Source organism: Cryptomeria japonica, chromosome 5 (assembly GCF_030272615.1).
Source record: "Cryptomeria japonica chromosome 5, Sugi_1.0, whole genome shotgun sequence".
NCBI classification, from domain to species: Eukaryota; Viridiplantae; Streptophyta; class Pinopsida; order Cupressales; family Cupressaceae; genus Cryptomeria; species Cryptomeria japonica.
In genome coordinates this window covers 529,031,558-529,054,673 of record NC_081409.1, presented here as the reverse complement: position 1 = coordinate 529,054,673, position 23,116 = coordinate 529,031,558, and the positions used below count along the sequence as shown (strand labels likewise).

Below are 23,116 nucleotides of genomic sequence, written 5' to 3'. Positions count from 1 at the left end.
TAGTCAATACTAGACCAGACATTTGTTATGCGGTGAGCACTCTCAATCAGTTCATGCGTGAACCAAGACAAATTCATCTAGTTGCAGCAAAACACATCTTGAGATACTTGTGTGGCACAATGGGATATGGCTTGAGATATACTTCCTGTGAAGATCTGAAGTTACAAGGATATTCTAATTCTGATTGGGCCGGAAGTGTAACTGATAGGAAGAGCACCTCTAGATGTTGCTTTAGTCCGGGGTCTGCCATGATTTCCTAGTGTAGCAGGAAGCAAATCTCTGTGGCACTAAGCACTGCCGAGGCTAAATACATTGCAGCATGTGTAGCAGCTCGAGAAGCAATGTGGCTTTGAAAGCTTCTTGCAGGATTATTTGGTCAAACATTGGAGCCAACTGTGATTCATTGTGACAATCAAAGTTGTGTGAAGTTCTCTTTCAATCCAGTGTTTCATTATAGAACAAAACATGTGGAGATCAAATATCATTGCATCAGAGATATGGTGATGAGGAAAGCAATTCAACACAAGTATATTGGCACTAAAGAACAAACAGCTAATATTCTCACCAAGCCCTTCTCCAGAGTGAAGTTTGCACACTTTCGAGATAAGCTCGGAGTTGTGGATAATGTTGTCCTTGCTAAGAAGGAGACTCAACATCAGTGATTCTTGCTAATTGCCATAATGAATATTTCTCTGAGACGGAGAAATATGAGGTGAAAGCCCTCGTCCATCTCTGAGACGGAGATGTTGGTCTTTCCATACATGGGAGTAGCCATGGTGGACGTCATGTTGAGAGACTCCATGACGACATCACGTTGAGTGACTCCGTGATGAACACTTGTGCACATATTTCCTTCCACACATGGAAGTAGCCATGGTGGATGTCATGTTGAGATACTCCATGACATGGATATCTGGAAAAATACCTCCCTAACTAAGAGGGAGTATTAATGTTATAGCAGCAGTAGTTCTCTTTCCACCTGTATGTTGTGCCCTCTAACAATAAGCGATTTTACTTATATACTACTGTTGTTACATGTTTAGCATCTTCATTTAATTAATCGTTGAGTTAACTTCTGATTTAGTTATCGCTGAGAAATTGTTAGTAATACTAATATATCATTTTGATTAAGATTGGTATTTAGGGTTAATTATGATTAGTTAGAAACTATCACACCCCTTTGCAAGTAGTGTGTTCCAGTTTAGAGTCGTGTTTGTCCATCTATCTATGTCGGGTATAAGGAACCTTTGTCTCATGAGAATTGGGAAGTAAGGTGCGTGGAAAACAAAAGAAATACCGAAAATTAAATAAATTCCCAGCATACATAGTGGGACTTTTGCGTGAAGAATACCTGCTATAAAAATCATCTATATTGCTGTTTACCTTAATTCTAATCTTAAATTTACATCCGAGACGAGAATGGGATGTCCAAACGTCTCGACGACTCCTAGGAGTCTACCATAGCCCCCACATAGAAATTCGAACCCTAAGCAAAAATGGTGGAAAATTTGTGAAAATAACATCCTTGTCTCGCCAAACTCATTCTCTTCATCAGATTAATACAACTATAAGTCACATTTCAATGTCTTTTTCCTTTCTTATACTTTAAGTTATATTTCATGTATATATCAACAGGATGTTTGAGAGTGGTTTCAGATCTCTAGGAAATATAATGCAGATTCGAGTTATAATGCAGATTCTAGGTTTTAGAAGATTTAAAAAATTTCAAACAATCAAATTTCAATAATCAGCAACCTCCTATCAGAATTATTTTGCTCTCTCTATCTCACTCTCTTTGTCTCCCTTGAACTCTAGGCCTATCTCTCTGCCCCAAGATCTAGACCTATCTCTAAATCTCTCTCTTACCCACACCCCTGCCAGGGTGCTACCCACAACCTTGATTTGGTGTTGCCCCCAAACACTCATCAAACTATAATTCTAAGCAAGTAATAAGCCAATGATGAATCATGATCATAAATCATATTTTCGAATATAATAGAAATCTCCAATTTGACAATTTCATTTGTCAAATTTTATTTAGTATTCAAGAAATCTTAGAATTTAGTATTTGCTTTTATTATTTTACTAATTTGCCAAAGTTTCATTTGAAATATAATTCTTATACATCTTTTCATTACTAGTTTTCAAATACTATATGTATATTAGCATCGCCCCCCATTGCCATCCCCCCACCATCCCCAAACTTAGGCCCTTTGTCCTCCCGTCCCCAACGGCTGTGGAACATTGCTTTCAACTTGCAAAAAATGGAAATGAAGTTTGAAGCCAATGGAAAAAATATGGTGCTCAAAGGGTTATCAAAAGGAGGTCCTAGAGTTGTATCCCTAAAGAGGATGGAACATTTGATTAGATACGGTCAAGTGGAGTAGGCAGCAAAAAGTCTTACCATGCCTACATTTACAAATCAGCAAAAGACCAACTACAATCCAGATATTCAAAAGTTGCTCTCAATGTATAACAAGGTGTTTGGTAGCATTCCACCTAAAGTGCCACCAAAGAGAGGGATAGAGCATATCATAGAGTTGGAGGAGTTTGCTAAACCAATAATTACAATGCCTTATAGACATCCTAAGAAGCATAAGGATGAGATACAAAAAGATATTAAGGCGTTACTAGAGATGGGGCACATTAGACCTAGCAAGAGCCCATTTGCTTCAGCAGTGGTTTTAGTGAAGAAAAAGGATGGGGCAATGCAGATGTGCATTGATTATAGGACACTTAATAAGAAGACAATAAAAAATAGGTATACCATTCCCAAGATTGATGAGCTAATAGATGAATTGCATGGTGCTTGCAATTTTTCGAAGATTGATTTGAGATCAGGCTACCATTAGATACAAATTAGGAAAGAGGATATAAAGAAGACAACGTTTAGATGCCACTTTGGACACTTTGAGTTTATGGTGATGTCCATTGGATTGACTAATGCACTAGCTACTTTCCAGAGTTGCATCAATCAGGTATTCAAGAAACAACTAAAAAAACTTGTGTTGATATTTTGTGATGATGTCTTGATTTTCAGTAAGACATGGGAAGAGCACATGAGGCATCTCAAGGAGGTTTCAAGCATATTGGAGAATGAGTCTTTGTATGTTAAGGAGTCCAAATGTGATTTTGGTATGACAATGCTTATCAATATTTTGGTCACATTATTGGTGCAGAGGGAGTGAGAGTTGATCCTGAGAAGATCAAGGCTATAATTGATTGGTGTACAATTGTGAATCTCACTTAGCTTAAGGGATTCTTTGGTCTGTGTGGTTTTTTACAATAGATTTGTTAATGGATTTTCACAAACTACAACTCCACTTACAAGCTTAATGAAGAAGAGAGCTTTTGAGTGGTCCAACTCAGCACGAGTGTTTTGAGCACTTCAAATAGGTTATGTCTACATGCCTAGTGTTGACGATACCAGATTTCTCCAAACAATTTGGGTTGAAGTATGATGCTTCAAGAGAGGGGATCGGTGCTATTTTAATGTAGGAGAAGCATCCCATAGCATTCAAGAGAGGGATGTTGAGAGGTGTGAAGAACAACTACTCTATTTATGATAGGGAAATGTTGCCATCATGCATGCTTTGGCCAAATTCAGACCATATCTGGTGGGGGCAAATATATCATCAAAATGGATCACAATAGAATCAAATATTTCATGAATAAGATCTCAACAATAGGCAACAGAAATGGGTTTAGACTACAAGCATATGATTTTGACATTGTATATGTTAAGGGGAAGAAGAATGTAGTTGTTGATGCACTTTTTAGGAGGCCTCATTTGTGTTCATTGGTTGAGATCATTGCCGATTGGAAAGAGTTGATTTCAGCAAGGTATGCCAAGGATTCTTGGGCAGCAAGAATCATTGAGGGCACTATCCATGATGACAGGTACACAGTGCTCAATGAGCTAATTATTTATACGAAGAGAATCTATTTGGTGCCTACCTCACAACTTAAGGTGAAGATATTGAGAAATTTTAATGATGCACCTATGGCTAGTCACCCAGGATTCCTCAAGACTTATAGCCAGATCCAAGATAGGTTCACATGGAAAGGACTTAAAAATGAAGTCCTTAAGTATGTTAGCGAGTGTCCTACTAGCCAGCAGAATAAGAATGAGCATACTTATCCAACTAGTTTGCTTCAGCCCATATTCATTCCTCATAAAAAATGGGAATGTATCCCCATGCACTTCATCACTAGGTTACCTAAGGTTCAAGGCAAGGATTGTATATATGTTGTAATAGATAGGTTGACCAAATTTGCACCTTTTTTTGCTATTTCTACAACATATACAGCAACACAGGTAGCTGATTTGTTTTTCAAGGAGATCTCCAGGTTGCATGGGATGCCTAGGAGCATAGTGAGTGATAGGGACAGCATGTTCCTAAGCCTCTTTTGGCAGGAACTTTCTAGATTGAGTGGAACTGAACTCACTCCTAACACTAGCTACCACCTGCAAACAAATGGGTAGACAAAGATAGTGTACAAATGAGTCGAGGGGTATCTCAAGAACTACATTTTAGGGAAGCAAAGAGCATGGGTGAAATGGTTGCACCTTAGGGAATATTGCTACAACTCTATCTGTCACATGTCTATCAAGATGTCACCAATTATGGCATTGTATGGGTATGAGGCACCAAACTTCATTGATTTGCTCTTTGGGGATAGTAGAGTGCCTAAAGCAAGAGATTTGTTGTCAAAAAGACAAGATATTATGAAATCTTTGAAGGAGAACTTGCAGCAGGCACAGAATCATCAAAAGCTATATGCTGATCAGCATTGGATAGAGCACAATTTTGAGGTGGGTGACATGGTATATTTGAGGCTCCAGCCATATAGACAATCTACTCTCACAAAGAGTGGAGCAAAGAAGCTAAAACCCAAGTTCTATGGTCCCTTCAAAGTCTCCAGGAGGATTAAAGAGGTTAAAGAGGTCGTCTATGAGCTTGAGTTACTGGCTAGAAGCAAAATGCTTAATTTGTTTCATGTGCCCAGACTCAAGAAGGCACTCAGGCATAATGTGGTTCCCCCATCAGAGTTTCTACCATTGGATGAGGAGGGGAATTTAATTTTGATTCCAGCGGACATTATACACTACAAGGAGCACACTCTTCGAAAGAGGGTCATAAAAGAATACTTGGTTAAGTGGAAAAACTTGCCGGTAGAGGACGCAACATGGGAGAATGAGCAGATTTTATAGCATCCAAAGTTGGAATTGCTTAGGGACAAACAATTTTGACAAGGGATGACTGTAATATCCTTTTTCTAAGAACTCATGGACTATTAGCCTATTTTGCGGGTTCTCATGGGCTAATAAATCAAGGCTAGGGAACTCATGATGACAATTTGATCCAGCAGTTAGCAATGACAAGTGTGCTAATGAGCTCTCGTGATTGAGACATGCATAACACCTTTTTTGGGGGTGGTTTGGATGATTTTTCCTATACTTACTATTTTTAGTAAGTCGGTTTTGGGCACCAAGTCAATTATCAGTGTTTTTTTAGACGTGTCGGTAAGTGCAGTTGTCTTGAAATTTGTTATAATCCAGTGCTTTAATTTTAATAACAATAAATTATATAGTATTAAAGTTAAATTAAAGTTTATCATTATTTTAATTTATTTAAATATGGGCTATATGGGCACCCCAAATATTAAAGTGTAAAACTTTAATAAAGGGGCCTTTTTGAGGATGAATGCCACTTTGGGGGAGACAAGGTTTTAAAATAATAATTAAAAGACTCCTTGGTTGGGTGTGGGAATTGGAGAGAATATAAAAGCAAAGTTTGGGAGCTCATTTTATAATGCTTGGTTTTGATATTTGGAAACTTTGTTGAAAACACGAGGACTGGGGGGGGTGTGAATTAGTTTGGATCTCTAACACACCTCGAACACAACTTTATTTTTGATCTATTAAACTTCAAACCACTGCTAACATATTACTTTAATAAAATGATGAAAGCACAAAACATAATCAACTCATTAACACTAGATTTACATGGAAAATCCAAGAAGGGAAAAATCGCGATGAGAATCACACTCACAATATAGATATAAATGATTACAATAATTAGGCCACAAGCCAGGGTGCTCACAGCTCCAAACTTTCTAGCTAAGGCGCACAACCTTAGGGCAAGATACAAAGGACTTGCACAACTGAAACTCACTACTTCAAGTGTCATGTCTCCAATTTTCGCCCTTCCTTAGTAACAACATTTCTAGCAGTTCCCGTAGGCCAACAGAGCGTGGAGGGAACCAACTCAGGGGCTTAGAAAGTCATGCATGAGCCTTTCAAGCAGTTTGGAGCAGTTGACAACAATTTCCTAAAATTTAGGAGGGATCCCTTTTTTTAGGGATTGGCTGGGAGTGGTCTTGGGGGCATCTGGAGACCTCTGGGAACGTTTTGGAGACTTTGAGTGCATCTCCTCCTTTTTAGAAGGTGCTCTTATTTTTAAGGAGGAACTCCCAGTTCACTGACAGAGCTTCTAGAGGTGCACACAGCAAAGGAGGACCATCGGGGTTCAATTTCAGGTTCACGGAGTCAGTCTCCTACTTTTTAGGAGCATCCCTAGATTTTAGGGGAAAACTACCAGTTGCCTTATGTGGCTCAGGCATTATCCACAGGTAGGTGGCTTCATCAGTTTACAGTTCTGAGTTTATTTGAGCACGATGAATAAAATAGGAAATATCAAAATATCAAAATATTTCCTAAGTTGATTAAATAATAAAAAGGTAATTATATTTATCACTTATCTTATTATATTATTAAATAAAAACCTAACACCTTTTCTAGGCGTGGCAACTTGGAGGAGTTGGTTTAAGTGATTTTGGCCCCATTCAATGAATAATTGACCCCTCTAGCCAATCGAACTTCTAAAGGGATTGTCTTGCAAATAAAATAAAGTTATTTTATTAATAAAAAAGGCAAATGAAACCCTAATTCGAAATTAGGGTTTGGGCTGAAAATAAAAGGTGTTTGGGAGCTCATTTTGCACATCTATGATTAGGAATTTACACTTACATGTTATTGGAGAGCGTCAAATTTGGAGTTTTCAGAGGATTGAGAACGAAACCTCTTGATTCTGAGCAACTTGGATGATACCCCATAGCTGGAAGTATTTGTGATTGTTAATGAGAAGTTGTAACATTGAATTGCTTGGAGAGAATAGGTTGGACGTCTCCCCATCTTGTTCACAGATTGAGAATTAATTGTTTTATCAGCTTGGAGAGCATTTTGTTTATCAAATTGTGGAGAATTTACAGTTGTGGATAAGAAATTTGAGGTTTATTGCAGATCAAGGAAGAGCATAAATAATTAGCATCAAAATCATTCCCAGCTGTACCGTACTTATCCATACAGCTGATGTCACCTTGTAAGGAAGGGTTTTCTTGCATGATTTTGCAATGTGAAGGTGCCATTATCAGCCACTGTTCAGATCGATCACTCCTGGAGCAGATTTTAAGCAAGTTTCAAATTCATTACATTCCCTCTAGGGCCGTACAGTACCCAGTTGTAGCTGACATCAGCTAGGGCATCATCCTGTAGCAGATTTATATCATATGGTGCTGGTAATCACTCAGATCAGAACGCAGGAGAACTCAGTGACTTGGAAAAATCAATAATATTCACTCTTGTATTCAAATTACCTGGTACGGTTCCTATTTGTCATTTTGGTGCCAATTAATTAATTAATAGGTTGTTCCAAATAGCCATTTGATGGGACTTTAGGGAGTTGGAATTATTTCAGACCTGTTAAACTTTGTAATCAGAATTGTTTTGATGATAATGGAGACATATTTGTCATAGAAATTCTGTTGTCTTTGAATGCAAAATTATTGTTCATGTACTTTTATTTGGCATTTGTGAAAACCCTCTTAAACAAGCATCAAAACCAAGCATTAAACTCAGAAATCAGAACACAGTGACCTTGCACGACAAGTGTTTGACAAAATGTTAACACACAAACTGAAGAAATCAGGACAAAATTGAGTTGGGATCTTTCATCAGGGCAAGATATATAAAGCTGCCAAGAGAGACGCATTGTCTTCCAACAGGATTAACTGAATTGAAAATGAATAGGATCTCCTGATCATGAAATAGACCTTGAATCTCTGTGTCAAGTGTCTGATATCATGGCAAATACATCTGACTCAAACTCTGTTACCAAATACAGTCAAAGCTCTTCTCAACTAAATGTCACACACATTTTCTATCAAATATTTCTGCATATCATCCACATCGCATTATTTCAAACACATCCCATACTTTTGTACTTCTCAACACACACATTTACTCATCCTTATATACAAAGATATTTATTAAAACTCTCAACAAGGTTGGCCAAAAATAGTGTGTATAAAATTACATAAACTAGGCTATCCGAACCAATAATATCCAATGCAGTCCATTCTAGGAGAAAGAGGGGACCCAAAAACAACACCATGCATCCCTCTAAGTTGATTCTAACAAGCTGCATACCCTAGCACATCTTCCAAAGCTAGTTCCAAAATAAAATTCACCAACCAGTTGGCCCAAAAGCATCTTCAAAAGCAAATTACCTAATGCGGATCTCCACACACCATGGTGAGATCAAAAACAATATTCAAACTCAACCTTATATCCGGACCAAAAAAACATGATCCAAACAAGATAATCCATGCAAGCACATTCAGACCCAACACAACTAACCATACCAAGCACAAACCAACATAACTCACATATGGAACAAAAACAATACCAGAGATTCGAACTAGAACACTACACAAACCAAATAAGCATGTCTCCAAACTCCAACACTTGAATTCACATACCAAGAAGCCACCCGTTGTGACCTAATCACACATCACCCCATTCCAAATGGGTACCCCCCCTACTTTTTAGGTCCTCTTGGTCTTTTGGCTTTGCTTTGTTGGGTCTTTTCGTGGCAGTCTCTTAGGTTTCCTCATTTTGCAAGTGTTTTGAGGGTCAATTTGATCAAGTCTGCAAGTCGTTTGAGCAAATTTGGCTTAGTCTTGGACCTGTTTTGCTTATTTTAGGGTTTTGCCCTTCAGACTTAGATTTGAGGTCTTTTCCTTAGGGTTTTGGAAAAACTGAGCATTGCATTGGAATCAGGACCCTTCAAGGAACCTACCAGTGAAATTTGAGCGAATTCTAAGCAACTTTCTATTTTTAGAAAGTTCCTATTTTTAGGGATTTCACTGCCTCCCGGATTGTCTTTATTTCACCAAAAATCAAACTTACTATTTACAACAGTTTCTATTTTTAATAAGTGTCATCCTGTCCTGTTTTGCCCTATTTTTGACATTTTCAAATGCTTACTATTCTTAGTAAGTCTATTTTTGGCAGGATCTTCACAGGCAAGGTTCCCGACACTGAGGACTAAGCATTCCTGAATACTTGTCTAAATCCAAAAAGTTTGAAAAAGCAGGCTTTTGAGCAAGAAATGGCTAAGTCTGGATTCATTCCAAAAGTGGAAAGCATTAAAAAATTTCCAAGGTAGAGAAAATCCACTTCAATTCCAAGTATGGCATCCCGAATCTGGAAAACGATTGAAAATGGCTAAGTTAGAAGAAGAAGTTCCTAAGGCAATGAAATCATGCATTCCTAGAAGAAGGCACCAAAATGGGGTCATGGAGGATTTTTCCTCCACCCCCAAAATTCCATGACCATGTGTTTTTGGCGCTCATGTAAGGGGTTGGGCGCTAGATTAGGGTCATGGAGGAATTTTCCTCCATGACCAAATTTCCTTCACTCCATCAAATTGGTGCCCAAGAAGCAGGAGGAGCGCTAGAATTGGGGTTCCTCCACACCCAAAATTCTGCCCAATCAAGTGCTAGAGCGCCAAATGGAGGGTATCGGGGAAAAGTCAATGATTGTCAAAAAATCCTCCACAAGTGAGTTTCAGCGCCCAAGTTGGAAGATGAGCGCTAGGAAAGGGTCAAGGAGGAAAAAGCAAGGAAAACACAAAATCCTCCTTTAGGTGGTTTTGGCGCCCAGGAAGAGATGTGGAGCGCTAGGATGAGGTCAAGCAAGAAAAGTTGGTTGAAGTATAATTCCTCCAAGGCATGTGTTTGGCACCCAAGTGTGGATGGAGAGTGCTAGAAGGGAGTGGTGGAGGATTCTTCCTCCAAACATAAATTCCTCCACACTAGCAAATTACCGCCCAAGTTGGAAGAAGAGTGCCAAACTAAGGAAGGGAAGGAATTTCCTTCCAAAAGGAAAATTCCTCCATATGGTCATTCCAGTGCCCAAGAAGTTGAATTCCAAGGCAGGGTAGAGTTGGCACCCAAGAAGGAGAAAGAAAATCCCCTCAGGAAAAATTTCAAAAAATCCTCTTTCAGGCATGAAAATTCACCCAAATTTCGAGGCGATGACAAAATTGGCCAAGGGAGAGAATTTTCTCTCCCGGACCTTGGAACTCAAATTTGAAAAAATTCCTAAAAAATAGGAAATGTTGAAAATTGATGAAAGATCTCCATTGGAACATGACGAATTCAAAAAACTCAAGAAAATTCTTCCCGAATAAATTTTTTCCCTCTAGAAGTTTTCTCTCTTCAGGAATCCAGATGATCATGATTTCTTTCCAAGGAAATGAATTGTCAAAATTTCTAAGTAGAAAAGAAAATCTTTCAAGGATATCATCTTAAATTTGAAATGGAAAGGTTGGCGAGTTGGCAACATGCAAAAAGGGAATATTCCAAATTTATGATGCCATGACTTAAAGAATAATGGAAATTTCCATTTTGGACTCAATGACAATGACGAGGCCCATTTGCATGGCGAGCTATTAAGGAAACTATGAAGCATTCTTAATGCAATGTGCTAAGATTGGTCTCTTGCCAAATTGGTAGCTTTATGAGGAATCCTATATAAACGATGGAACACAATTCATATCTCACGTGTGATTTTGGAGAAAGTGGAAGTTGGAGAGAAGTGATAAAGATTCAGAGGCAAACAAATTTTGTTTCTTTTCAAGAAGTTCTTGATCGTGGAGGTTTTATTTTATTCCCAATAAGGAATTTATCTATTGGAATTTCTTCTCCACCATCTTATTTAATTCCTTACGCAGATTTTTAATGTTAATTTATTTTGCTTTGTAGGAATGGCGGAATCAAGCAGGGCTGTGATTACTTCCACCTAGGCGCAATTTAAGAATGAGGCAAAGGGATTTCTTCTGGAATCCAAGATTTTTCCTAAGTGAAGAGAAATCAGCAACACCAATCTAGGAACTTTCTAGCTCGATGCTTTCCAACTCAGGCTGTTTGGAACAATTGGACGTGCTCAATCGCCCACCGCTGCCGGAATTGTCTCGGCAATCGGTTTCCCTCCAGCCATTCAATGTCCAGAATTGATTTTAGAATGTGCAAAACATTATAATCCAGAAAGAAGGGCAATTCTGACATCTGATGGAAAGTTGTTTGCCAACTTGACTGCAAAGGCTATCGAGGAGACCTTTGGAATTCCATCCTATCATTCCATAACTTACAAAACTAAGGATAGAGCTACGACAGTATATGATGTGGGTCCTGATAGATGTGTTGAGAATATCAACAAAACCTGGATGCAGAAGCCAAGACCTCATATTTCCAAAATGCCTAAACAAATGACTAGTCTTGACTTCAAGCAAGAGTGCACGAAACTGGTGATGATGTTGAATAGGATTATGGGGTGCCAGCATGCTTTTACTTTTGAAACCTAGATGTTTTTCTTCTTTCGTGAAGTCATGAACGCCAATGGGATAGTGGATTGGGCAAGATTGATAAGTCATTATGTGCATGAACAGTTGAAGAATCTGAAGGAGAGGCATACCCAATCCTTTTATATGAGCTCATATAAGATTTATTTGCTAGCAAGGATGGGTAGCTTCGACGGCTTACCAGGAAAAGGTCCCATGGGATGCGGGCCAACACAGCTGAAGGTCCATGAGTACTATCCCCAGTTGCACCTACATAGCATTGATTCTTTCAAACTGGTGAATAACACTTTCATGATGTATTTAACCAGGTTATTGCAGGGTGAACTCCACACAAGAGTGACACCAGAGGCTAGAGCATTGATACGGAAATTTGAAGCAGTGTACATTCAGTTTCTGAAGTTCACATATATCCGGACTTAGGGATTTTCCTTTCAGCCGTACAAATTTCCAAGGTACTCGTCGAACAAACTAGTGCTGCTGGAACTTACCAAGCAATTGACGGCCTATGACTAGATTCATAAAAAGAAGTTGTCTATTGAATTGCCTATTGTCCTTGGCGACTACATGGAAGTGTGCCCAAATTTGGCAGTGGCAGAAAAATCCATTGATGAGCTGGCATTCTATCATTTGACATTCCATACGACAAGATCATACTTTGATCCATATAACAAAATCAGGATGGTCATTGGAATGAAGTTCAGACACAAATTTCACCTGGAGGATTTCTGAGCCAATGCCAAGGATGATCCTGAAGTCAGGAAGCTTATGCATTCTAGATTTCCCCTTGACTTAATCAGAATGGCTGAAATTATTCAAGTGCCAAACCAGGTAAAGGAAGATTAGGACATGGTTCAACATGAATTTGAAAAGTTGAAGGATAAACCTATCCAAGTCCAGGATTGGGCAGAACCTAAAATTGATGACTTAGATATTCTAGCCAGGCCAGTTATGAAATTCACCCGGCACTGGGTGGATCGGCACATTAGAGCACTAAAGGATGGAAACGTTCGCCTAACTTACCAATTGATGGGAAATTTAGACTCCCATAGGGATGCCACTGAAGGATCATCACAAGCCCATATGGAAGGAGAGGTCCAACAAGAAGGCGCCAAGCTAGGGAATATTCCAAAGAAATTGCGAACAAGGAAGAGGAAGGAAATCCAACGAGATGTTCAACAAGACGCCCCGCCAAATGTTCAACAGGAAGTCCATCCAAATGTTCAACCAGAAATCTAGCCAGAATTTCAGTCGAAAGAGCCTCAGTAGAAAAGGCCAAGGGTAGAAGAGGCACATTCACCAGCCAGTTCCTCTAGTATGCAAGAAGTAGAGATGTTTGCACAAGAGGTTCCAAGAAGTCAGCCTCAGGACAATTTTCCAAATAATGTTCAGTGTAGGATATGCTTAGCATGAGTGCTTCCCACAGGCCAGTTCAGCCAGAAATGCAAAGGCAGGAACTCTCGCTTAATCCAGAAGAGCAACGCCGGGATAGTTTCATTGCAACACTTCTTGGGGACATTCATAGCAACATGTACACATGGAGGTTCAGGATCAGTCAACAACTGCTCCAGATTGGCTGAGAGATAGATTGAGAAGAGAGCCAGAAGAGGAAGTGGATCCAGCACAGGAATTGGAAGAACTTCTGAGAAGAATGGACAAACCAGCGGAAAAGAAGGCCGCCCGAAAGTTTTCCAAAATCACAAGGGATGAGTCCTAATCCAGAACATTACATTTAGCTGAACCTGTGGCAAACAAAGGTAGAAATGAGATCACGCCTGATGAATATGTGATCAGAGAGGTTGATTTGGGGCATGCATCCACAACACAGGTAGTGGAAGAGTTTGAAGAATCTTCCTTGGCCATGAAAGAGAAATTGAAGAAGATGAAAGAGAAGTGCAAGAGGTTGAAAAGTGAAAACAAAGCCTTATGCAAGTATGTGAAGAGTTTCAAACATCCACCCAGGGAGGAAGACCCGTTCTTTGTTCTTCCCACCTCTCTCCCTAAAGAGTCCAATGATGTTGTTGAAGAGGTTAGGAAGAGAGCTCACTGCTCTAATGAGTGGGTGGAAAGTGTTTTCACTTCAGCAGGAGGATTCATTGAGAACTTGGCTCGCCTTCATTCTAGAAGTCATGCAATCCTGGACAGGATGGAAGTCGCGGATGGTTCATGGGAGGACGTGCACATTTACTAAGACTTAAATATTATGCGACTCAGAGAGCTAATGAAGATTCCTAGGCAGACATTGATTGACGAGAAATTTGTTCAGGAGAACGATGCTTATGATTTCCCACGGTAGTTTTACGCTGTCTGCACTACAAAAGAATATTTTGAAAGATTCAGCAAAGAGTCTGCTTCCTTGAGAGACTCAATCAAGAAAATACAAGGGGAAATCCTTAAGGCAGTTGAGGCACTATTTTCCAAAGGACTGACTGAAGAAGAGCTGATAGGTGAACTTCCTTAGGGACAGATTGCATGAATTTTTCTTTGTGGATTCATTTTCCACGACACATTTGAAAAATGTTTCTTTATTCTCCAGCACAATGCGGAAGACACAAGAGTCGGCGGCGGATTGGGAGAAGTTTTTCTCCAAGTAGGAGGAAGACATTGCCTTGATGGAATTAAAGATGGAAAGCATGCCAAGTGTCTCCGTAGCAGAATTAGAGGCCGTCGTCGCCAGGTTCGTTGCATATGCCATTATTGAGCGGGATAATGGTCGTCCATTTCTAGACGGGAATCTTTTGACATAATGGCGCATGCATTGCTAGAATATTTGACCAAGTGGTGGCTGGGTCAATGCATGGTGAGGTGGTGGAGCATCTTTTTTGCATGTAGTTGTCACGTTTGGGAGAGGATGGTGCATTTATGGCATCATGGGCAATTTTGCATTAAGGAATATTTATTGCATTTATGGTAGCATGGGCAATTTTGCATAGAGGAACATTTATTGCATGTTGGGAAAACTTGGTGGATAATGGTGCATTTAATGCACAATGGGCACTATCTTTAGACAGCAAGAATTTATTGTAAGCGGGAATAATGAGCATTTAATGAATATTCCCACCTTGTTGCATCATGTGTGGGAATCTTTTAGTGTAAACCCTAATTAGGGTTTTGCATGTAGCCAAGGCTTGAAGCCTATATACAAGGGTGACCCCCCTCATTTGTAGAGGATGAGAGATTGTCTAAGATTGTTGTGAAGAGCTATTGAAGCAATAAACTTAATACATTGTTCTTCTGAAGGTGTATACTTGTCTCATTTTGTAGCTTGCATGGTCTTGCTTTCCTCACTTGAGTAGATTTGTTTTTCAGCACTTAGATGAACGGGATTGATGATATTCTTTGTAGTGAGATCCTTGCTCATACCTTTTGTTAATAGTTGATTGTTAATTGACTTTGCAAGGTTAGTCTAAGCCTTTTTATGTGGAAACTTAACTTCGATCATTGGGTGGACATTGTTCTTTGATGGTGTTCATTGGTGTTATGAAAATATTTTGCACAACCTTTGAAGATTGCATTGCCTTTGTGTAGTTGTACGAAGTTGGCGAAGCAAAGTGTGGTTGATTTCACTCAAGCAATCATTGTCTCCTTTGTTCTTAGATTTAGCATAGCTTCTCTAAACCCTTCCTCATTTACTTTCAGCATATTTTAATCCAAAAATCAAAAAAAAAAAAAAAGAGCTCCTCATTGATAAATTATTCGTGACCAAATTCATTGAAAGTTACAAATTTGTTTAAATCTTCTTCAAGTGTGCATAAGTCCCCTTGGATTACCAGCATATCACATCAAGCCTATTGAGTCACATCCATTGCATAACCGAAACCTTGGAGTCAGTCGTTTGAACTTACTGCAATCTTAGCATATGATTGAACTTTGATCAAGAGAGAGTAAAGTGACCGTTGGACAACTTTATTGTGTGTTGGACGCTATCATAAAAAACACAACACCACCAAGCAAATTCTGGACTAGTCTGACAGACACTCTCACTGTCAAAGAACAACAACAACTAATCTCATCATCTGAGCAACCAAAGACCTTGCAAACTTGACAGTACACCATTCATAGAACATTAAAATCATATCCAAGTCTGCACACCATACCCTTCACAATCCGGATCAAAACATTCTTCCATTGGGGCATTGAATACTCCTTCCTGCATATTAAAACTTCCGCTACACTGATTTTCCGAAAACTCCTCATGTAAGCACAACATCTTCACCAAGTAATATGACATCTGAACAATCAATAACACTGAACATCTGCTACAACTTTATATAACTTACTGTAACATCAATGACAACACAACCTCAACTAAGATACCAATCAAATTCAACATCAACATTAAGATACCAAGCAGCACATATTGATATTATACATCTTTGATCATCTTCCGTAACAAACGTCAACTAAGACACCAATCATACTCAACAGCAACACCAACTTCTGCCACCCTTAATCGATAGTACAAAATAGCAACACCAATTTCTGACACCCATAATCAACAATACAAAATAAAGAAACCTTCATATACTTAGATGACAACATCTAAACAGCTCACTTGTCACCAACTATAGTTTGCACAACACAAGACTATATCCAGACCAAACCACATCTAGACTAACAATTTTGACATAAATGACAACATACAAGACTATATCTAGACCAGACCACATCTGGACCAACAAGTTTGACATCAATGACAACATAAGTCAGATTTCCAACAGACTTCGCTTGCTGGTTGAACTTGTTCATCTCGTGGCTTTGTGAAGACGAAAACCTTTTCCAGGAACATCTTCCACATTGGTGAGAGAGATCCAATCTGGAGAATTACTTGGTGGTTCCATACAGAGATCACAATTGGGTTTCATTGTTGAATTAAATCTGGAGTTTAAACAAAGTATCTTTAGAGTAGACTTGAGAGAGGGCAACTTTAAGGAGTTTGAAGAGGTTGTTGTTGTTTGATCTTTCTATTTTTTGATCGTATTGTTGTCATTTTATGACACCCTTGGTCCATCAGTGAGAACCGATCAGAGATATGTTCTATGGACCATCGCTGCCTCAGTTGATCAAGGAGAAAACAATGGAATCATTAAGTATGAAGTGTTGTCTTGTCGGAAGTTCCTTTCCCAAGCCTTCTCTTCCTCTCTCTTTCCTGGAACTCCAGAACCCCGAGGTTCCAAAATTCCCTTAGTCTTCTATTCTTCAACCCCGGAACTCCGGAACCCCTAGGTTCCCAAGTTCCTAAGTCTTCAACCCCAGAACTCTGGAACTCCCAGGTTCCCAAGTTCCTAAGTCCTCAACCTTGGAACTCCGGAACCCCCAGGTTCCCAAGTTCCTAAGTCCTCAAAACCCGGAACTCCGAAACCCCAGAGTTCCCAAGTTCCCAAGTCTTCCCAACTTCGGTGACCCAAGTCTCCGAAGTTCCCCCAACTACGGTGACCCAGGTCTCCGAAGTTCGCCCAACTATGGTGACCCGAGTCTCCGAAGTTTCCCCAACTTCGGTGACCCAGGTCCCCGAAGTTTTCCAAACTTCTTTCCGGCTGGCAACACTTCCGGATGGCGTGATCGACACTCAAGGCTTTAAATGCTCCGACAGCTTTTGTGACTTATGCACCTTCTTTTGTGGAGCCACAGGGGTGCATTTAATGTTTTTGGCAGGATTTCCATCAGGAGAGGTACGGGGCCATGCTTGGTGTGGTGATTTATGTCATGTCTGCATACTCTGACTTTGGAAGGTCAGTCAATCCACCCTTCTCAGGGTTGCCTTTTGTGGGTATGGCTAGGTTGCTTTCATGTACAGAAGTCAGGTGCATGCACTTCCCTGCACTCCCAGACTAACATGTAGGGGTCATGATCACTCTTGTAACCAATTTTCTATATAAAGGTTGTTAAGCCTCATTGTAAAGGGTTCTCTCCCTGCTGCCTTGAGCTTTCCTATGCTTTTTCTCTTCTCTTGAAGATTTGTAATTATTTTTTGCATTTCTGCAACTGTAAGTTTGGCCTTTGGCCTTTGAATGAATTGAAATTACATTCGTGCCTTCCTTCAACTTATGCATGTTGTGTATGTTTCCTTACCTTCATCATAAGTGTATGTTTTATGGCTCTTCTCCCCATATATGTTGTGTTAACTTGTTTTTCTAAGTGTGACTTGTGGGAATCCTTCTCTCCTCTTGACACTTAGCAAATTCTAACCTCCATACATGCGTTTGGGTCACTCATGCAACTGAAGTTTGTGCATCTCTTGGGTATTTCAGTTGATTCCTTGTGCCATTTCGGGTGGGGAGAGGAACAAGCTCTCATCTTGATGCATCACCTCCTTTCATTTTAAGCATCTCTCTCTTCACTTTTCCTCTGTAAGCTGTTAGGATAGGTTTAGAAGTAAGATTTGAAGTGTTGAGTTGGTTCAACACCTACACCTGGATTGAGAAGAAAGTCGGCCTTTTCTGGAGATTCAACCCCCTTGCGCAAGGTCCCACACTTTGGGGTTGTTTCCATGTTTCACAAGGTTGCTGAGTTGATAGCTCAGCAAGGGTGCGAGCTTTTGTGATAACACGTACCTTTCTATTTGCTGGCCATACCACCTAGTTGCTAGGCATGCGACTTCCAAAGCATAGCAATTTAGGGTTTGGAGTGATTGTTTTGCATATTTGAAGCTTTCAGATCTTGGCAAATCAGTTCTACACCAAGTTATCCCTTCTTGTGGAGTATTGAGGGTGGTACCTAGGGTTTCTAGGTGCCGGTTTGCTGGTTATTGCTGTTGTTGTCAATATTGTATGTGATCAGCTAATGGGCATGTAAAATAATTGTTTGCAATGAGATTAAACCTTTTGGGTATCTCTAGTTTTTCTGTTGTTTTGTTCTTTCAGATTATAGCTGATTGTGAATGTTTAAAATATTGTACTTGCAAGCTATTTCTTTTGTTAATTTGCTGCAATAAATCTATATACATTGCAATACATTCCTGCACTTCTATCTCCTCCTATCAAACACAAAAAACAGAAAACAAAACAATAAAACAAGGGACAAGGGTGTATGTTACATTTTGATCTTTTTCCATTGAAAAATTTGAACCCTCTATTTTCTATTAAATTCACTAATTAGCTTAAATGTAAACAAAATTACGTATGGGTATGAAGGGGTGATGGAGTTTGTGGGGAATTTCTTTTTGTCAATTAAGCGAGCTTGCCGGTTCAGGTTCAAGCACCGGTTCGGGTTCGAAGAGCTGGTACGGCAAAATTTTGAAAAGGGGTTTGGGTTCGTTAGTACAAAAACAATTAAAACATATATATATATATATATTATATTAAGTTTCATACAATAAATAAAAAATATCTTATAAATCATGATTCCCGATAAAAAAATAACAGCGTCTATCCCTCAAATATATTAAGTTTTAGTAGAGCTGCGTTGAAACGATAGTGAAGGATTTCCCACGCTTAAGGCTCAGGTGTCGAAAAAAAGGCACAGACTCCAGATTGAGGAATGCCCCGAGCGTAAAAAGTCGGGAAAATAATCTCATCGAATTTCGTTAAAAAGCCAAAACGGGATCTCAAAATTTCATGCAACCCCAAGCTCTCCCGAAATGTCTGAACTTGCAACCTCACGCACCACGTTGGACTCAAAGACTGTTATTTTTAAATATATTTTAATTAAAAACCCTAAGCACTACTCCATACGAATTTTTGGATGAAATACAACGAATATTTTATTTCTTCTTTTTCAGTCCGCCGAATTTCGAACATCATAGCCGAAATTAGGTGAACCCAATAACCTAGGGCTGCGGCATGTTAGCAGCAGGAGGCGAAAACTTTAGATAAATTTTGCCAAACAAAGTCACCGAACCGAACTCGAACCGTATACGAACCACGAACCAGAACCGTATTTGGGCAATACAGGGGCCTATATAGCCGAACCCGGTAACTTAGCAATTAAGCTATTCACAAATATACATCATAATTTATGCCCATGCACATGCATGTAGTAAATATAAGGCATATTGGGATTAAGAACTAGAAACAAACTCAGGACATGCGTTTTCAACATGTCATTAGATGATTTTCACTACCATTAAATACTACTGTTCCTAATGAAAAATAACTTGTACGATGATTACTAAATATATATACAATGAAATCATTGCTATTTCACCCAATGTATATCTTGAGGATATAGATATTACCAAAGAAAGCTTCCTTCATATATTCAAATTTGAACAAATATTAAAAAGATAAAATTGAATTTCTAGACTCTAAAATTTTATCTACCTTTATAATGCATATGATGGCATGAACCCCCTTTAAAGCCCTCTTGACACTTGCTTTATCTGTTATATCTCCATCTATAGGCTTGCCACATAAGTTATGTCACAAGTCAATTACAAAGAGAAAGAAATAGCAAGTCTTGTAATATTAAAAAACAGAAATAAAGGAGGTTAATGCATAATATTTAGCTGAAAGTGAACAAATGGGAATGAGGAAGCACTCCAACAAAAGAAATGATTTTTGCGACATGAGGCAGTAAGTAGTAAGTAGTACCTCAATATAAGAACCAAAGGAACTAATGGCAGCTTTTGAATCTTTAACAAGTGCCTTGATTCGAGCCCGCTTAATGATTAATGATAGAATCACCAACTGCATCATAAGCCACAAAATATGCAGTATGATTTCTTTGGCCACAAAAACCACCAGTTTAATTTAATGCAAAACAAGTTGACATAACACAACTATTCCTAAACATGATTGAATGCATATATGTGAGATTGTGCTTATTACATTGCAGACTATTCTAGAACACATCATAACATTGGCTTTCCAATATACAGGATATATAAACATCAAAGATTCTTTCATCTACAGCAAGACCATTAAATAAATTTCTACCTGGCCAATGTCACTGTCACCATCTGTAACTAGCACAGCATCTCGTATTTCAGGAATATCATCCTTCTTAGGTTCTGTTCAGCATAAAAAATGCTTCTTTTACCAACAACATTGTACACTTTTAGTGTGATTGAATGGCAAAAATTAAAACATAGATGAAAAATTTTACCCCCACTGTTATAGTCCTTTTTTTTAACATTTCTATCTCTTGGAAGCTGATTAGGTGCACCATACCATTTCCTAAGCTTAGGCCCTCCTACAGCCAAAAGATAATTCATGAGAAATTGATAAAGTTAAATGAAGAAACAAAGAACTTCTTCATGATTATAATACTACAAATAGAAGACATGCTAAATTCAGTCCTAAAATTGAAAAACAACAAATCAGCCTGTTTATCTTAAAAGAAATTTACGTATGAATTCAAAGCAGACCCAATTGAAATCAACTATCCTCACTCAACTAATACAATATTGTAGTGTATATTATATCAACTAAAATTTAAAAAACATATTATTTCGTTATAATTTTCATATGGATTATTGCATCAATGGAATGTGTATCTATTCTCAAATTTCGGCTTCTTTTCACTTACTCTAAGCTATTTTTTATTTTTTATTTATTCATATTTGAAATAGCCATTCTTTCCACCCCCAATGCCCAAAACTCAAAGAAAGTGGACTCAAAAAGACCAATCACCATGAATCTGACTTCAAGCTCAACACCAAGACTTGAAATTGAACACTTATAGTCTAGGAAATTTCATGAAAACAAAACTGATTTTATTTTATTACTAGAATTTAACTCCAAAGATATTCAAATTTAAACAATTTTATGTTAATTTTATTGGGTACTACTGACTGTAAGTTGGCTTTTTTAGATATAAGTCAGCTCATGTGCATAGAGTGTCTAACAAAGTCTCCCTAAGTAATGACCAAAAGCATACTTATGTATGGTCTCCTTGTCTGGACTGAATGCACTACTATTAAAAAGATTGGATACCTAAATATCTAACCCTTGGTTCTTTATAAATATAACTTGAAGCACAGCATCTCTCAAACTTATGATTTTAGGGTATGTCAAATGAAAATCCCACAAATTGCACTCATTCCCAATAAGATATGAGATGTGAACACATATGCTATCTACAACTGTAATTTGGAAGATACTCTAGGCAAGTCACTCCCAACTACAAAGACAAGCAATCTTCAAAGTGTAAAGTGTTTGAGTCAACTAGAAAACACAATTTTTAATATATTAGGATAAGAAATTACAGAGTATGCCCCAAGCTTTGGGCTTAATCAAAACATCAATTTATATTACCAATGTTTTGAAACATCAAGAATAGCAAAGTTGTTAACCAATTATGAACCAAAATCTTATCCAAGCCAAGTATCAAACCTTGACACAGTTGCCATGGAACCAAATCAAATGAAACCAAGATTTAAGCATATGTTGCTATATGAAGTCAATTATAGTGTTATTCCAGCAGTGATGAATAGTCAAGAATGGGTAGGGCAGGGGCACTGGCTGTAACCCCCCTGCCATGCCAAAGGCGTTCCTTCAGCAAAGCCGGGAAATTTTTTTGGGACTTACTATTTTTACCCATTTTGTCATTTATTCAACATGTAGATGTACAAGTCACACTTTCTATTTTTGAAGAGTTATCTTCAATTAGGACTCTGCAACTTGTATTTCATATGCTATTTCGAAGTCATGTTTTCAGTACACTTTTTTAAGATTGTTGTAACTATGAAAATTCCTGAAAAATATAATACGAAAGGTCTTTGTGTAGTGTCCCTCCTAGACTTGTCTTTTGATTTATGTATCGACAGACTTGATTTGACTCTTATGTGATTATGTGATGTTTTGATTTATGTTTATGACTCTATCTATATCAGTAGATGTTATGGATAATGATAGACCTTTTTATATTGACGTATGTTATATGATGACATATGTGGATGATTGACATATCTTGGATTATGATGATGATGGATTTACTTGATGATCTTATATGTGCTCATGGTTCATGATGGATTCGTATTGCTTATGGGATTTCGATGATATTATGGTTATGCTAACCCTATTCCATGATTATAATGATGGAATTGATGATAAAATGATTGAGATTGTCTTCTAATGTATTCCTGTTAGAGACAATGTCATACCACTCATTATGAACATGATATGATGTTGTGATTCTTTATCACTTGCTTGATTATCTATGATATATGTTATTGTATATGTTGTATCATGGTTATCGGTGGTCGCAGGATTGCAGGTACTAGACATCGACTCCACCTGGTCCCACATGTCTGAGCGTGTCTCTATCCCAATGACAAGTTGTCGGAGATGGCAAAAGTTTCTTTCCTTACACTCAAGGTCCTAGTTGATATCTTAGTCAGTCTAATGTCGCAGTTGAGTTGTCTTGTGGTGCTATGCAGCGTGTGGTTAGACCCTTGTGTTGGGTTGCCTTGTGTATATTTGGTTATATAATTAATTAGTGACTGATTAATATAGTTTAATAATGTTAAA

General features: G+C 38.4%; 1 protein-coding gene across 2 annotated transcripts in view; it reads right to left on the bottom strand.

The window, feature by feature from the left end:
- LOC131069168 (uncharacterized protein At2g37660, chloroplastic) overlaps positions 1 to 23,116 on the bottom strand; it is a 93,090-nt gene that overhangs the window by 54,239 nt on the left and 15,735 nt on the right. For both annotated transcript variants that reach the window (XM_058004523.2, XM_058004525.2), the window contains exons 2-5: positions 20,751 to 20,837; positions 20,582 to 20,655; positions 20,237 to 20,332; positions 19,967 to 20,047 (exon numbers count right to left, since the gene is read on the bottom strand). In XM_058004523.2, coding sequence (XP_057860506.1) covers positions 19,967 to 20,047; positions 20,237 to 20,332; positions 20,582 to 20,655; positions 20,751 to 20,837 — 338 coding nt within the window. The remainder of the gene's footprint in view (positions 1 to 19,966; positions 20,048 to 20,236; positions 20,333 to 20,581; positions 20,656 to 20,750; positions 20,838 to 23,116) is intronic.